Source organism: Alnus glutinosa, chromosome 1 (assembly GCF_958979055.1).
Source record: "Alnus glutinosa chromosome 1, dhAlnGlut1.1, whole genome shotgun sequence".
In the NCBI taxonomy this organism is placed as follows: domain Eukaryota; kingdom Viridiplantae; phylum Streptophyta; class Magnoliopsida; order Fagales; family Betulaceae; genus Alnus; species Alnus glutinosa.
The window spans coordinates 33,936,693-33,952,877 of record NC_084886.1 but is presented as its reverse complement, the minus strand read 5'-3'; the positions used below and the strand labels follow the sequence as shown (position 1 = coordinate 33,952,877).

Here is a 16,185-nt window from a genome sequence, read left to right as displayed (position 1 = left end):
AAAGAAGTCCTGTGCTCAAGAATCTCTTAAAGATTATGATTTTGCAACAAAACCAGTGATTGAGATGCTGCCCTCTCTAGAAAACTTCACAGCATTACCAGCAATATTTAGAATAGTTTGCATAAGGCGTTTTTCATTGCCTACGGCATACACTGGCAAATCTTGTGCTAAAGTTTAATGTAACCAACAACTTCTTGATGGATGCAACAGGCTTGATCAAGTTAAGGACTTGAGATGCGAAAAATTGACCTTACTACAACAAGCATCTAAAGAAATCCACGTATATCCTAACTTCCAAAAAAACAAAATCATGTATATCCTAATGTCACAAGTCAATAAAAAAGAAATAATATTCGGCAGAAATTGATAGACCTACCTCCTTAAATACAGAATCAATGTCTCATTATTTCAAACACATTTTCCACTTGGGGCCATCTGCTTCACTGAATCTGCATCGAGTGAAACCAAAGATCCACATAGAGAGACATGGCAACCTATCTTACATGATTGCATCATTGCTAATCAAATAACAGATATCAACTTGAGCTACAAATCAAGTCTCTCCTTTTCTGTAAGTACACACTTCCTTAATGACTAATAATGTATTAATATACATGCACATAGATAATCAAGCTTTACTTCTAAGAGCTCATCATCACTGTCAAAGAGATTACAAATTAATTAGCAAAAAACATTTCCACTAAAGAGAGTATTGTTCGTGGAACTGCTTCATGAACATAAATGGCAACAGGCGAAAGCAAACCAAAACTCTAATAACTAATTATCCCAACGCCTCTCATCCTCTGCTCAAACATGTCATGGTAAAAAATACACCTTCTCAATCAACAAGGTCTTCAGCACCTACAATGACCTCCCATATCTGAACTCTTCCCTGCATTGATAAAATTGCAGAATTGCAGACAACGGTCTATTAAAACACAAAACAAAACAAAAAAGAAGAAAAAAAGTACCAATAAACAAAAAGCAATGATAAGTGCCAATTATTTTTATCATCCATTTAAAAACCAAAGAACTACAAATTGAATGGCTGGAACGTTTCACCATGCCACTTACAAGAATAACATTACAACATCAAAGAAAATCCAGCAGCTACAAAACTCATTCCAATATTTACAGCCACCAAAAGGAATACAAATAACTCTATCTGCACTTAAACAACCTGCTCTTTAAATCTATGATTCTTAGATACAGAATGAAAACACGGAATAAATCAAGAATGAGCAGTATAAATCAACCTGCTCTCAATTCCTACTACACTACAGTTCAATGGCAAGTAATACTAACTCCAATCCTTTGGAATGCAATATAGACTTTCATTATGCTGCAAAACCCAATCCATCCCAACAGATTCATATGAGAAAAAAGCTCAGCCCATATTCTTTTTGCAGCAAAATCCCAGCTCTGAGGAAACCACAAATCAGCCAAACAACCCACAAACCACAAATAACCCATTATCTACACTTAAACAACCCATTATTTGCACTTAAACAACCCATTATCTGCACTTAAACAGCCCAAATCTCACCCAAAAACAACTAAAAAAACCGGATCTGGAGAGAAAATCGAAAGGAATGATAAAAAAAAAAAAGCTAAGAAAACCTTACGGTGGATGGGCTCGTCGGCGGTGGTGTTTCGGCTGGGGCTGCTCGTGGCGATACGGTGGTTGAGTTGTCGGAGCCGAATCGGATTTGGAGAACGCGCGGTGGTTGGGTTTTGGCCGGAGATGGAGAACGATGGTGGCCGTTTGTAGTGGTTTTGGGGACGGCCGGAGATGGAAGACAACCGGAACTGGAAGAACGACGGAGTTGGCCGAAGATGGAGAACGACGGTGGCCGGTCGTGCGTGGAGAACGGCGGTGGCGGGTCGTGTTTGGTGGTCGACGGTGGGAAGAAAATGGGTAGATGGAGAGAGGGAGGGAAAATTTTGGGAGGAAGCTCTGAAATGAAGAAAATGGCAAAATGAGTATAGATATCGAGTTGCTTTCAAATTTCGAATTTTTTTTTTTTTTTCAAAAAAAAAAAAAAATTCTGTAAAACTAAAATGGCCCTTTCCACGTAGGAAAGGGCCGGGCAGGGGCCGGCAAGATGGCCCCTGCCTATCATTACTCTTTAATAAATAAAAGAGCAAGTAGGTTAGGAAATGGAGTAGTGATAGCCGGCCCCTGCCCGGCCCTTTCCTACGTGGAAAGGGCCTTTTCACTTTTAATATTTTGTTTTTAAAAAAAAAAAATTAAAAATCATGAAATTTGAAATCAGCGCAGGACATCTTCTTCTATGTAACCATTTTTTTTTTTGTCCCCAAAACCATTTCCCCCCAAATCTTTCCCTCCCTCCCTCTCTCCATCTCCTCTCCTCAACCCCACCGTGAACCCGCCATCGTCGACGACTCACGAGCCCGCCACCGTCGATCACTCACGAGCCCGCGACTCCACTGTTGGTTCTCCATCTCCGGCCAAAACCCAACCACCGGGGTTCTCCATCTCCGGTTCGGCTCCGCTCCGATGACCCAACCACCGTACCGCCACGAGCAGCCCCAGCCGAACCACCACCGCCGACGAGCCCATCCACCTTAAGTTTTTCTTTGTTATTATTATTATTATTATTATTATTATCTTTCCTTTTGATTTTCTCTCCAGATCCGGTTTTGTTAGTTTTTTATGGGTGAGATTTGGCTAAGAAAATGCAGGAATTGGAGGGACAAAATTGGCTGAGATTTGGGCTCCCACAGTTCCTGCGACCATTTCCCTCCCCCATTTCCGGCACCGGTACCGATCTCCCCTATTTCTTATTTTTTGAGTTGTTTTTGAATCTTCCTTTTTTAGTTTCTTGCTGTGATTTGTGGTTTCATTGGAGCTTGAGACATCGAACAAAAACCCCACATTTGAATCTCCTTTCTTTCTTTCTTTTTTTTCTTTTTTTTTTATTTGGTGGGTTTCGGAACGGGGTTATGTAGTTTTTTTTCTGGGTACTACATTGCATGAGTGTTATCTTGGTACTGTAAACAGGTTTCATGGATTTACTATAAAGGAGTTCTTGGTACTGTGGAAAAGAGATGGGCGATTGAAAAAAAGAAAGAAAAAAAATGAGCTTTTAGGCAAGTTTGTTTGATATTGTTCTTCACCTAAACTAGTCGTACGTGATAAGGTTACTTTGATTAAAGTAATTTTTTTTTTTTTTAAAGGTCAATTGTTCTTACTAAAGTTTGCTTGTGTGCTAATTTTTATTTCAAGGTTCCAACTGGTTATGTTTTATATCTCATTTGTTTTACACCCAATTGCATTTATCCTTATTTGAGTCCATATTTTTTGTTTTAGTTTGTGTCAAATCTGATGCTAGATTTGAATTCCATGATTTTTGGTAAACCATTCATTTAAGGCCTTGTATAAACTTATGTCATATATAGCATAGGGTGGCTATGACCATTTGATTGGTACGTCAGAGCATGGACAGACTGTTAATTCATCCGATCTGACCATACCTACTTCAGGTATGTTTTTGTTTGATGTATTGATCACAAGTATTTTGTGCTGTATCAACTGGTTGATGTGGTTTCTGGACTCTTATATTGAACTTTACACTTTGGTTTGCAGATCAAATGCTATATGCAACAACTACTATGTAGACTTGACCATTGTAATAGTCATGGTGTTTGGAAATGGTATCACTCACAGCATTGGACCACCATATGCATCAGCTTTATAGCACAACCCATTAGATGGTTTTACTTGTCAGGAGTTCACACAACAAGCAATGTAGAAAATCCACCTTTTTTATGTCTACTTTGTCCATTTCATTTCCTTGAAGATGAAAAATGGTTAATTGTCCATATTGATCGGCATTTAATCGTTTACCCTTTCCCAATTTGCTTAGAAAAAGAAAAAAGAAAATTGTTTATATCATGAATTTGTTAGAGATCCTTCAAATGTACTACTGAGGTTCATCAACAAGCAAGTGTCATTTAATGATGTTCAATGGCTTGTGTTATACTAACATAGCATGGATAAGTAACAAGTTTCACCTTACTGTTCATATCTCTTATTTGTTTGGGCATCATGATGACAACAGTTATCATTTATAAGTTGAGCAACTGCATAAAATCTTCAAACTTTGTGGGTCACTTTTTGAAGAGTATCGGAAGAAGTCAAAATTGTCACATGCAACCATCTTTAAGCCTCAACACCCTTACAAGTGTACAGTTGCTGAGACATTCAAGGACTTTCCTGATCCAGCATTGTCCCTTTTGGATGTCCTTCTTGCAGTAGAACCCAGGGGCTGCGGAACAGCTTCTTCTGCACTCCAGAGTGAGGTAAACATGATTTTATTTATTTTTGGTTTCTATCTAAATTGGGCTGTATATCTTCGTTGGGTAAGCTTTTCCAGTTGTGAGCATTATTGCAAGTTTAGACTCTATGCTTTTCTCCAACAATTAATTGATTTGAACCCTATCATTTGTTGGTGCTGTATCAGTTGAACTTGTGTTTTTGTTGGGATTCCTACCCTTGTATTTTGTGTTTTCTTTCTTTTCTTAGATCTTTTGTATCTTTTTTCAGTTAATGAACTCTGATCTTGCTTAGAAAATAAAAAATAAAAAATAAAAAATTGTTGTGTACTGCTTCAATTTCAGCCTCTAACTACTTTTCTTTTGATATTTTTACCATTTGTGCCTCATTGCAATTCTGCAATTTTATCAATGCAGGGAAGAGTTCAGATATAGGAGGTCATTCTAGGTGCCGAAGACGTTGATTGAGGTGGTGTATTCCAAATCAAGTGTAGTTTTTTTGGATGATGAGATTAGGAAGTCTATTGAGAGGGTTTAATCCTGAATGGGGATGATAAATGACTGTGTTAGTTAGAAGTGGTATTATTGTGAGAAATTTTATAGAACAAAATTTGGAATGTTCATAATATTTATTGAACAAAATTTATTGTGAGAAATTTTATTTTTTGGTGGTTGATTAGAAATGTGGTCTTGCAATATTTTTGGACCTTTTCCACCAAAGACATTATTGGTAAAACCTCTTTGATGCTGGTTCATTTTTTTTTTTTTTGTTGGGATGGTGATTCTTTCATAATGCTCTCACTAACTGCTCATAATTCTTCATTAAATCAGCACTGTCTGTGTTTGTCTCTAAAATTAATATGGACTCTCTATCTTCCATATATGAATGAACCGCAACTTGCATGTGCCAACAAATGGCCATCTATCAAAAACCTTTTTTCTTTTCATCCTCTTCCTTCTAAACAAAGAAAATTGTTCACAATTTCAAGTCTATTTGTACGTAGACTTCATTCATCTTCAAGTTCATTTACTGTGAAGCACTTGCCAAAGTTGACTTCAAAATATCCTCTCCATGTTGTGATTGGACACTTACCGACTATAATTTTACCCTTTTGCGCGCCATTACACATCCTACTTATTGACTCAACCCAAAAAGCGTTCAATTTTGCAATCCTCGAATCAATCAGTAATCGCCACAACCAACATCTCATTTGATGGGAAGAAAAAGGAAGAGAAAAAAAAAAAACTGTCAATATATATACATACAAAAGGAATGTTTTGATTGTTGCTATATATCTTTAAATATATATACATACACAATTAACAACTAAATCTAAAGGCATGCGGTAAATAAAGTGAAATCCAAATTTACATAGAAAAAGTTTCAAAATAGTGTAAAAACTCGGGTTGAACAAATCCACTTCTAGGCAAAGCAACCAAATCAACATAGTTAAGTTATTCCCTCTCCGCAATGACAAGGCCACTTCTAGGATCACTAGTTTGCCTGGTAAGAGAATACATACAACAATAAATAGTTGATAAAACTGAATAAATTGATGTAAAAAAATTGTCATTTGAACCATAATATTACAGGCTACTCATAATCCTCTAAATCAACCTGATGATCATCTATTATGCAGATAATGACACCTAATTGAAACAGACCACCATGAAAATAGGTGTACTTTAATCAAGTTGATTTTTTTTTTATATAAGTAATTATGTTGATTTCTACCACCCAAATGATAAAATCCCACAATCAAAACCATCCAACAATCAGAACCAAGAAAATCACCGACACCAACCAAATCACCAACTGATTGAAGAAACGACAAAAAAACAAAAAAAAAAAAGAAGGCCTATACTAGCATAAACAACAAATCATAGCAATTGTGTAACAATTATCAATTAAACATAATTTCTATCTAGAAGCCATCAATAAGGAAAAATCATATTGCCTCATTCATGTAAAGATAGTCAATTTATCATCTTAAACGGTTGATCAAAGTGAGGCTTGCAACATAAAACACCCTCAAAGGAGGAAGATAAGCTCCTTTGAATGTTTGTACTAATAGGACTCCAATAGGCAGGAAGAAGAACTCATTTTATGAGCAACAAACACGTATAGATGGAAATGAAGATTAATATCATGCAAGTAGCTTTATCAGCTTGATGGACGCAACAGTAAAGAAATCAAATATCACTGCATCATTCTCCCCTCAGAGGGAGCCTAAAAGAACTATATTGTCTAGCACAGGGTGGCAAGTAAGGACATACTTAGGATAGCAATAATCAGGTTTTTATTTGAAGCTGTTTGGACAAAAGTTATGTCCTATCTACTGTGACACTGCTGTTACATCCATAATACCAAGGCAAAACCCATGATCAACATCTATACTAAATCAAAGGCATGAGAACCATTGTTCTCATAGAACACTCCTTTTTATGAATATTGCGGAAAAATCATGTGAAATGCATATGGAGTTGAAATCACATAAGAAGCTACCACTTAAAGCCTGTCAAAGGCAATCATCAGGGACAATATACAGGACGACAGTCAACTTATAGAATAATATGGGATCACTAAGTTAACCAAGAAGTCAATGAATAAAATTTTCCAATTGTAAGTCTGAATAGAAATTAACAGGATTCAACAAACCTCAAGATTGCGACTGATGTTAGCAATATTCATATTTGACCACACAAGTTCAAACATTCAATGTACTCATCTGTAAAAGAACTACAGGTGAGGCTAACTAGTAATTTAAAAATTAGTGCCAGTTTTAGAAAATGAGATCAAGCTATGGGATCCACTAGGTCAGCATCATCAAGATAACGCAGAATATGATACCTTCATATTATATAGCAGAAAACCAAGCTTCAATATGATCACTCCCAAACATAAGTGCCCCTGAACAATCTGAGAAATTAAAACAATGAGAAATTTTTTTTCCTTCTTTGGCCCAGAAGAAGCCACAGGATTGAAGCAAGAGAACAAATAAATTTTCAAAATCACCTTCCCATTGTCCGCAAGCTCACTCCAGTCGTAGCTTGCAAACTCCTTTACTGCGTTTTTGGCAATTGTTTTTCGTTTTTTGGAGGTCTCACTTGCTTTCCCATTACCCACAAGTTCACCATTTATTTTGACAACCAAACAAGCATAATTACTCAGTACACGAGAGAGGAAGAAAATGAAGGAAAGGTGTTTGCTTTAATACCTGACGGAGACCTACACTTGAAGGAGACGGATTTGGGGGGAAGCCGGAATTGGAAAACGGACGGAGATGGAAGATGGCCGGTGGTTGGGATTTGGCCGAAGATGGAGAACGACGGTGATGGCGCCTGGCAGTACCTAGTGGCCGAAGATGGAGATGGAGATGGAAGTAGGCAGTGGTCGACGGTGGGGGACCTCGTCGGCGGTCGCTCTGTCGGAGATGAAAGACGGCCGGAGATGAAGAACGACGGTAGCGGGCTCGTACGAAACTGGTCGCCGGAACCGGAAGAACGACAGAGCTCCGAACGGTGGCGGGTAGTGCGTGGTGGTCAACGGTGGGAAGATTTTGGGGTAGATGGAGAGAGGGAGGGAAAATTTGGGGGGAAGCTTGGTGAAACAAAAATGAGAAAAATGGGGGGTATGAACTGGTTTTGGTGTATTTTCGAAATTTTAATTTTTTTATTTTTTTTTTTCAAAAAAAAAAAATACTCTTAAAGTGAAATGGCCCTTTCCACGTAGGAAAGGGCCGGGCAGGGGCCGGCAAGATGGCCCCTGCCTATCATTACTCTAGGAAATGAAAGTTTAAAGGAGAACTGGATGCCGTTGCATCATAAAAAGAAGGGTTAAATAACCCAGTACCTGAGTTTTAATTGTTTTTAAATTTAGTACTTAAGTTTTATTTTGTATCACAGATGATACTTAAATTATGGGTAAAAACTCAGTTGATACCTCTGTTAGATTTTCCATCCAACATTTAACGTTCGGCCACGTCATTGCCACATGGTGCCTTATTAACGCAACACTTGTCATCCTGACCACATCATTTGCCACGTAACTGCCATATTTTGTTTGTCATGCCACATATATTTCTAATTAAAACAAGTTTTAATTAAACACTATTTTCTTTCGAAAATTTATTACCGTGGGTTAAACTTATTGAACGACAGAGTTTACGAACATAATTTGAACATTGCGAGTCAAAACTAGGGTTCATCGTTCATCGGCCATTTCCCCCCAAATCGCAGAACCATCGGCCACTCTCCCAAATTTCTCAAACACTCTCCGAAATCTCCACTATTTTCATCGGCCACTCCCCCAAATCTCCCAGACAGTCTCCAAAGTCTCCACTATAGGGTTTATCGGCTAGTCTCCCAAATCTACACCCTCGGGTTCGAAATCTGCATACTTGCCAAATTTTCGGCTGGATATTAGTTCCGCAAGGTCTCTATTGTGGTTTGGAAGGTGATTTTCCAGAACAAAGGTAGTTGCAGTGGAACCCGCGACACTACATCGAACTCTCAAAGGTAGTTTCAGTCACACCATCTTTTGAAAAAGTACTTGGTTGAAGTTTGTTTGTGGTAAATATAGGTTTTGTTTGATTATCGGTTGTTGGGCAAAGTGTGGGTAGGGCCTCCTAGGACGTGTTGTTGTCGTTTTTTGTGTGTTTCAAACCAGTTCCGTTTGGTTGTTGTCCGAAACATGTCATTGTCCCTGTATTTGTTTATTGCACATATGTATGTCTTTATCTTTGGGAGTGTCTTTATCTTTGTTTATTTATTGCATTTGGGAGACTGGGTCCCCGCAGGAAAACCATGTCCTTGTCCACAAAAGACAATGACTTTTGATAAAGTAATAAACACACTCAACACAATTTCTGAGTAGTTGCTTTCTCTACCCTAATAAACACACTCAATACAATTTCTGAGTAGTTGCTTTCTCTACCCTAATAAACACACTCAACACACTTGTCATGCTTTGAATAAAGTAATTGTTGTTTGGTACATTGGAATTGGTGTTGGAAAGTTATATAATTGCCATTTGGTACATTGGAGTTATTGTTGGAAAGTTTTATATAACACTTATCAACACTATTCTACGCATTGAGCATTTATCAACAATTGTAAACACTTATCAACACTATTAAACAATTATCAACACTTGTAAACACCTATCAACAATTGCAAACACTTATCAACACTTGTAAACACTTATCAACAATTAATGCAGGGATGAATGAACCAATTTTTGATCTGATTATCTACCACCATGGGTCACTGACTGGCCACCGGATGGCGTATGTTGGAGGAGATATTTTTACAGTACCCGATTTGGATGCAGACCGGTTCAACATTTGGCACTTGAAAAGTGTATTGGAAACATACTTAGACTATCCATACAACAATTTTCCTAATTTGTTTTACAAGTATGATGAAGAGAGCAATGAGCAAATACATGGTCTTCTGTCAGATAATGATTTCAAGACTATGCTGAAAGGGCTTTTAAGTGGCAAAAAGAAGCTACATGTCTTTGTAGATCATGAACCAGATGTGCCGAATGAGCCCGTTCCTATTGAGGTGGTGAGGCCAATGTTGCTGTTACAGTCTCCTTCCGAAGTTGAGATAAGTTATGAGGAGAATTTGTCACAGCAGCAAGGGCCAGAAGCAGTAGCTGATCCACCACCTCAGCAACAACCCCACCAGGCCCCTCATCAGCAAACTCAGGAGCCATAACAACAATTTGATGTAGAGGAAAACTGCGAGTTGAGTGATTGTGAAGTGACTGACGGTGAGGAGGAAGATATATTTGTTGGTAACCCCGATGATGTTGTGCGCGAAGTGATGGATGATTCGCGTAAATGGTTTCACATGTCGGATACAAATTCACAAGTGAACAATGGGGTTGATGATACAAATGACCCGGATGACCAGTCATATGATAGTGATAACTTTGACATTTTAGACAGCGGGGGCGAAGAGGGCGAAGGGTCACGTGGACAACCTAGGAGGAGGAGGAGATACCCGGAATGGAAGAAAAAGAAAGACATTAGTGAGAAAGTGGAGTTGGCTGTAGGGTTGCGGTTTGCCAACCCGACTGAGTTTAAGGGAGCTTTACAATTATACGCGATGCAAAATTAATTTGATTACAAATATCTGCACAACGAGAGAAAACGGGTTTCTGCCTACTGCAAGAAGAAATGTGGATGGAAAATTCATTCGTCTTGGTCTCCTTGCCAAAAATATTTTCAGATCAAAACTTTCATTTCAGAGCATAATTGTGGCAGCCATTATCAAAACAAGAGAGCAACAAGTAAGTGGGCTGCAGCTCGATATCTGGATCTTATCCGGGACCAGAGAGACTTGAAGGCAAAAGCGTTGAAGGAAATGATACGGAGGGACTACAATGTGGAGCTATCAAGGTTAAGTTGCCATCGTGCCAAGAAGATGGCATTAAGTATTCTTGATGGAAGAGATGGTGAGCAGTATAGGCACACCAGGGAGTATGCGAGTGCAATATTGAAGTGGAATCCGGGTAGCTCGGCCTTCATTCAGAGGGATGGACGATTCTTCCAACGAATATATGTTTCGTTGGCAACATGTAAACAAGGCTTCTTGGCAGCATGTAGACCTATGATATGTGTGGACGCTTGTTTCTTGAAGGGAAAATGGGGTGGTCAATTGCATGCAGCCATTGCCCGGGACGGTAATGATGATATTTACCCTATCGCATATGCGGTATGCGAGACGGAGACCAAAGATACATGGACATGGTTCTTGCGAAATCTGTTGGAAGATGTTGGTTATCTGCATGAACTACCTCTGTCATTTATGTCAGATCGACAGAAGGTAATATCTGCATGCACTGCCTCTGTCATATGTGCATTTACATATTAACCTTTTATTTAACATGTATTTTTTTGTCAATACAGGGACTCCTCAATGATTTGGAGGATCTAATGCCTGGTATCGAGCATCGATTTTGTGTCCGGCACTTGCATGCGAATTTTAAGGGCAAAGGATTCAAAGGGAAGGAATTCAAAGACGCATTGTGGGGTGCAGCTAGGGCACCGAATGAAATTCAGTTCAAGTACTACCTATCCGTGATCAGAGGTATGCATGGTGAAGCAGGTGATTACATTGATAAAATTGACCCAAAATTGTGGTCAAGGCAAGCATTCCGAACCACCAGCTGTAGTGATGTTTTGTTAAATAACATCGCGGAGAGCTTCAATGCATGGATACTTGAAGCAAGAGACCAACCAATACTGACTTGTTTTGAGACAATAAGGCGGCAAATTATGAATCGGTTCAATCAGAAAAGGGCTGGAGCAGTAACTGCAACAAATGTTATTTGCCCTAAGATTATGAAAAAATTGGAGAGAAACAAGTCAGATGCAAGGAACTATATATGTCATTGGAGCAACAAACTGCAGTTTGAGGTCGACAGTACCCACGAGGCTCGCAGGGTGGTAGATCTTGAGCAACGTACATGTGGTTGTGGGAGGTGGCAGCTAAATGGAATTCCATGCCCACATGCAATTGCTGCCATATACCTAAATCATCAGAAACCCGAGCAATATGTCAGTAAATGGTACCTTATGGATACATTCAGACAGGCCTATGCTGGTGGGGTTAATCCTATGCCTGGACCAGATGACTGGCCGGCTGACCGTGATGTGGATCCCATAGATCCACCTGAGCCAAGGAAACAACGTGGGAGGCCTAAAAAACTGAGAAAAAGAGAACCTCATGAGCAAAAACCAGATGAGAGCATTAAAATATGTCGCAAAGGATACGATGTGCAATGTGGAAACTATGGTAAAAAATGCCACAATGCTAGAGGTTGCAACGAACCAGAAAATGCCAATAGGAAGAAGTATCCGAAAAAGGTTAAGAAGCCGAAGGCAGATGTTGTGAGTTTGTTTCTTACTTGTGGAATAACCATAATTTAAATTCTGTTTGACTGTTAACCTTTTGATATATTGATGTGTTTGTTAAATTTGTGGTAGGGAGGGCCATCAGGGACAGTGTCACCTCCTAGGACAACTGAATCTACAAATACGGTTGGTCAACAACCGGATGACATCCCACAAACCGAAAGCCAATCGATAAGACGGAGACAAAGGCAAGTCTCTTTGGTATACCAGAAGAATTCAAAGGTGTCCCAGTCTGGGGGGGTCACAGCCAGTTGAAGTTGATACACAATCACAAGTTCACAACCACAACAGCTGAATACAACTCAGTAGGGATCCAGTCCTAAATTTTGTCCAGTTGTAATTTTTTGGATACATTAACACACCGTTAGTGTAATATGAAATACTTATGATGGTGTAAACAATCTGGGTTAGTTACTATTTGGTGTAGAAGACTTTAACTTTTCAACATTTTAGGGTTAGTTATTGTGATACTGTTTTGTTGATGAACATGTAACTTTTTGTTAATGAACAGATGACTTTTTGTTTTGTTGACAATCTTATTGTGGTACCATTTTATTGTTGTGTTTGTAATCTGGATTACTTATTACTGCTGGGGTACTATTTGAGAAAAATGAGTAAAACTTAGGTACCAAAAAAGGCACAATGTTAAAACTTAAGTACTATTTTTGATACAAGTATAAAATATAGGTACCAATAGTGATACTTTTTTATATCAAATCGATACCAAAATCGTAACTTGTAGACATTGATGATAGACCGCATTGAATAAAATTAGGTGCACAAGACCTAAACTAAAGTGTAAGTACTATTTATAGAGTAGAAGTAGCTACGAGCCCATACAACAACCTATCGGTCGACCGTGACTTCGACCGATGTTCTTTGCACCAACCCTAATGAGCTGGGTCTTTTGGACTTTTTTTTTTTTTTTTTTTTTTGTACTGGATATGTGAAATACTGATGGGGTACTATTTTAGAAAAATGAGTAAAACTTAGGTATCAAAAAAAGCACAATGTTAAAACTGAAGTACTATTTGTGATACAAGTATAAAACATAGGTACCAATAGTGGTACTTTTTTAATCAGATACCAAAATCGTAACTTTCAGACATTGATGATAAACCACATTGAATAAAATTAGGTGCACAAGACATAAACTAAACTTTTTTACATAAGTCCCATACATATATGAATATCTTTTACAATTCACTTCATAAGTGCAACACAACCAATCAACAGCATGGTAACCCATGACAGGGACAAAGCATACATCAGAAATTTCGCTCTTGCCCTATAGTTGACATTTTGCTTCTCTAGACAATTGATGATTTCCATGCGTTTATCATCTCCTTTCTGCAATTGCCTAACCCTTTCCATACAACTGTCCCTTTCATTCTCCAAGTCTTTCATCTTTGCCAGCAAGTTTCCATTTTCATCCTCCAGCTCATTAACCTTCTTCATAATCTCTTTTAAGACCTCCTTACCCCTTGCACAAGTTGGGTTGTCCTTCCATTTGAAAAATTTGCATGCAGATTTTGTCTGTATGTTGAAGTATATTAATAACTCACTCAATCAGGAAGTACTTCAATCATAAAAAATGCTTACTCTTGAATTGTAGGTGGCGCAACCCCAAAATCTTCTTCCAGGGTTATTCGTAGTCCAGGAGGTCTTCAATGGTGCGGGTAAATCGCAATAACAGTAATATGACCCCTCTCCACGGGTCACCGACGAAGATCCAGAAGATGACTAAATCCAAAGAACAAACCAAACATTAATCTAAATCTAAAATAAAAACATGTTTTTTTAAATCCAAACGAAAAAAATTTAAACAACTAACCTTCTCTATACCACGAGAAACTTCCTTCCCTTTCCGATCTCGTAGGCGACTTGATGCCATCTCGTTTGGAACAACTGGTATCATCCACAGGGAGCTAAAAATCGGCTTGATCTGCTGCAGATTCGGTGTTTCGTTTGGAAAGAAACAGTCGTACCCAAGTTGTTTAGGAATCAACGATTTTCGGCATTTTTGGGGAATTTTGTCCACGAGAAGTTAAATTCGGCATGATCTTGCGATGATTCAGATTTGGGGTTAGGGAAGAACGGTCGACGGGAGCACCAGATCTGGTTGGTGTTGGTTCTGCAATTTGGGGGGAAACGGCCGATGAACGATGAACCCTAGTTTTGGCCGATTTTGGCAATGTTCAAATTATGTTCGTAAACTCTGTCGTTCAATAAGTTTAACCCACGGTAATAAATTTTCGAAAGAAAACAGTGTTTAATTAAAACTTGTTTTAATTAGGAATATATGTGGCATGACAAACAAAAGATGGCAGTTACGTGGCAAATGATGTGGCCAGGATGACAAGTGTTGCGTTAATAAGGCACCATGTGGCAATGACGTGGCCGGACGTTAAATGTTGGATGGAAAATCTAACAGAGGTATCAACTGGGTTTTTACCCATAATTTAGGTATCATCTGTGATACAAAATAAAACTTAGGTACTAAATTTAAAAACAGTTAAAACTCAGGTACTACTGGGGTATTTAACCCTAAAAAGAAAGAGATGCTATACCTTTTTTATTCTTTTTTCTTTTTTGTCCTTTTTTACATTAGCTTTATTTATTGTAATCAACTAAAATGTTTAATTAGTTATGAAGTTCCTTGTTCCCCATGTTAGTGTCAATGTGTTTTTAGCTTGATATACATTTTTGCAAGGAAAATATATTCCAATACACTTGCAATATTCGTGTTAGCCTTGTACAAAAGATCTGCAATGAAAAGCTGACTAGGAAAGAATTTTCATTTTTCAGGACTAGCATTGGAATAATGAAACACAAAAAATTTACATTTTCTCAAGAGCACATTCATATAGAGAATTGCATATGACTTTGGACCAGGACCATGCAATGAACACCAAGGATGTGTTTGCCCATACAGTATAAAAGTAATCAATTGAATCAAGGTCATCAAGACTTGAACCAATGACCAAACGGACAACCAGATTTTGGTACTATGCTGTTAAGAAGTGGCCTAAAAATGTATATCAAGCTCAAAAACACAATGACACTGACAAGGAACCCAAACCAAAAAGATGGATAGTTCAGTTATCTGAAGGATGCTACAAGATGACTAATCCATAAAACTAAAACATATCCTTAATTAGATACTTAATAAACCTTTATTGTTCTCCAACAAAATACCACCAACATACTTCATTACACCTTTGATGTTCTCCTACAAAATACCACCCACCAACATACTTTAGTAGAAAAATACGGACCAACAAAATACTACTATACATTATTTTTCCTTACAAAATCTACTAGTCTATTGAGTGGCCCTTGGCATCATTTGTCTCCCTTGTTTGGGCCCCTCTACGTTAGATGTTCCAAACCCATCTGGTTGTGAAACCGAAATATTAGTCACATTCCCCTACACGAAAAATAAACAGCAGAATAATTAATTAGTAACATGCATGGGAATTATCTTTTTATCTGTTGTGCATTAAAATATTGCAAAGATATAAATAGAGTTTCATATTGGACCAAATAACAAACATCCAGCCATTTAAAGTGTTGGGGGATCATGCACATAACAGAGTATGTGTAGCGGAAACCGATCGCAGACAAAGTTTGAGGTAGGCAGTTAGCGATCATGATAATGGGTAAGTTTGCATTTTTAAGCTAAACCCTTAAACCCAAAACCCAAAACCCTACACAAGCTTGTGGTACTTAAAATCAAATTGAGCCTCTCCTAGGCATGTAGGGCTATATGACTGGCTGAAATTCTCCTTACATGTTGAATGATCAATAACACGTTTTTGATTTCAAATTTTCTCTTTGATGACTAAATATGACTGTGAGTGTGGACTCACAAACTATTCTCAAATCAATATAATAGGTAGAAGCATAAACTTGAGAAAACTAAATATTTCCTCTCTTGAATATTTTTCAAGACTCT

General features: G+C 38.1%; 3 protein-coding genes and 1 long non-coding RNA gene across 6 annotated transcripts; 2 read left to right on the top strand and 2 right to left on the bottom strand.

The window, feature by feature from the left end:
* Positions 1-380: 380 nt before the first annotated feature.
* On the bottom strand, positions 381-1,995 carry LOC133858791 (uncharacterized). Its single transcript, XR_009898597.1, has 2 exons — positions 1,626-1,995; positions 381-892 (listed from the first exon to the last, which is right to left on the bottom strand). It is a non-coding gene; the product is annotated as an uncharacterized LOC133858791 (long non-coding RNA).
* A 256-nt stretch (positions 1,996-2,251) lies between these two features.
* Positions 2,252-4,955, top strand: LOC133858790 (probable serine/threonine-protein kinase At1g09600). Of its 3 annotated transcripts, none has more exons than XR_009898596.1 (4): positions 2,252-2,785; positions 3,429-3,507; positions 3,611-4,326; positions 4,717-4,955. XR_009898596.1 is itself a non-coding variant. In XM_062294250.1 (3 exons), the coding sequence occupies exons 1-3, from the start codon at positions 2,701-2,703 to the stop codon at positions 4,732-4,734; spliced, it is 282 nt and encodes a 93-aa protein (XP_062150234.1). In that variant the 5' UTR covers positions 2,252-2,700; the 3' UTR covers positions 4,735-4,955. The 3 variants fall into 3 exon arrangements, 1 of the variants encoding a protein (XP_062150234.1); XR_009898595.1 differs by having other exon boundaries at positions 3,424-3,507; XM_062294250.1 differs by lacking the exon at positions 3,429-3,507 and having other exon boundaries at positions 4,148-4,326.
* Positions 4,956-10,131: 5,176 nt separating this feature from the next.
* On the top strand, positions 10,132-12,482 carry LOC133859240 (uncharacterized). Its single transcript, XM_062294574.1, has 4 exons — positions 10,132-10,359; positions 10,540-11,136; positions 11,220-12,203; positions 12,300-12,482. The coding sequence occupies exons 1-4, from the start codon at positions 10,132-10,134 to the stop codon at positions 12,480-12,482; spliced, it is 1,992 nt and encodes a 663-aa protein (XP_062150558.1).
* A 948-nt stretch (positions 12,483-13,430) lies between these two features.
* On the bottom strand, positions 13,431-14,121 carry LOC133859225 (uncharacterized). The gene is made up of 3 exons (XM_062294557.1): positions 14,062-14,121; positions 13,830-13,970; positions 13,431-13,763 (listed from the first exon to the last, which is right to left on the bottom strand). The coding sequence occupies exons 1-3, from the start codon at positions 14,119-14,121 to the stop codon at positions 13,431-13,433; spliced, it is 534 nt and encodes a 177-aa protein (XP_062150541.1).
* Between the last annotated feature and the right edge of the window lie 2,064 nt (positions 14,122-16,185).

What these genes read in the sequence shown, in the direction of transcription:
- LOC133859225 (XM_062294557.1), bottom strand. Translation starts at nt 14,121, where the DNA reads ATGGCATCAAGTCGCCTACGAGATCGGAAAGGGAAGGAAGTTTCTCGT. An exon ending in TTTCTCGTGGTATAGAGAAG is followed by an intron (nt 13,971 to 14,061) that starts GTTAGTTGTTTA and finishes CTTTGGATTTAG; the next exon opens with TCATCTTCTGGATCTTCGTC. An exon ending in GCGCCACCTACAATTCAAGA is followed by an intron (nt 13,764 to 13,829) that starts GTAAGCATTTTT and finishes TTCAACATACAG; the next exon opens with ACAAAATCTGCATGCAAATT.
- LOC133859240 (XM_062294574.1), top strand. Translation starts at nt 10,132, where the DNA reads ATGGATGATTCGCGTAAATGGTTTCACATGTCGGATACAAATTCACAA. An exon ending in GTGAGAAAGTGGAGTTGGCT is followed by an intron (nt 10,360 to 10,539) that starts GTAGGGTTGCGG and finishes AAATATTTTCAG; the next exon opens with ATCAAAACTTTCATTTCAGA. An exon ending in TTATGTCAGATCGACAGAAG is followed by an intron (nt 11,137 to 11,219) that starts GTAATATCTGCA and finishes TTGTCAATACAG; the next exon opens with GGACTCCTCAATGATTTGGA.
- LOC133858790 (XM_062294250.1), top strand. Translation starts at nt 2,701, where the DNA reads ATGCAGGAATTGGAGGGACAAAATTGGCTGAGATTTGGGCTCCCACAG. An exon ending in CTCCCCCATTTCCGGCACCG is followed by an intron (nt 2,786 to 4,147) that starts GTACCGATCTCC and finishes CACTTTTTGAAG; the next exon opens with AGTATCGGAAGAAGTCAAAA.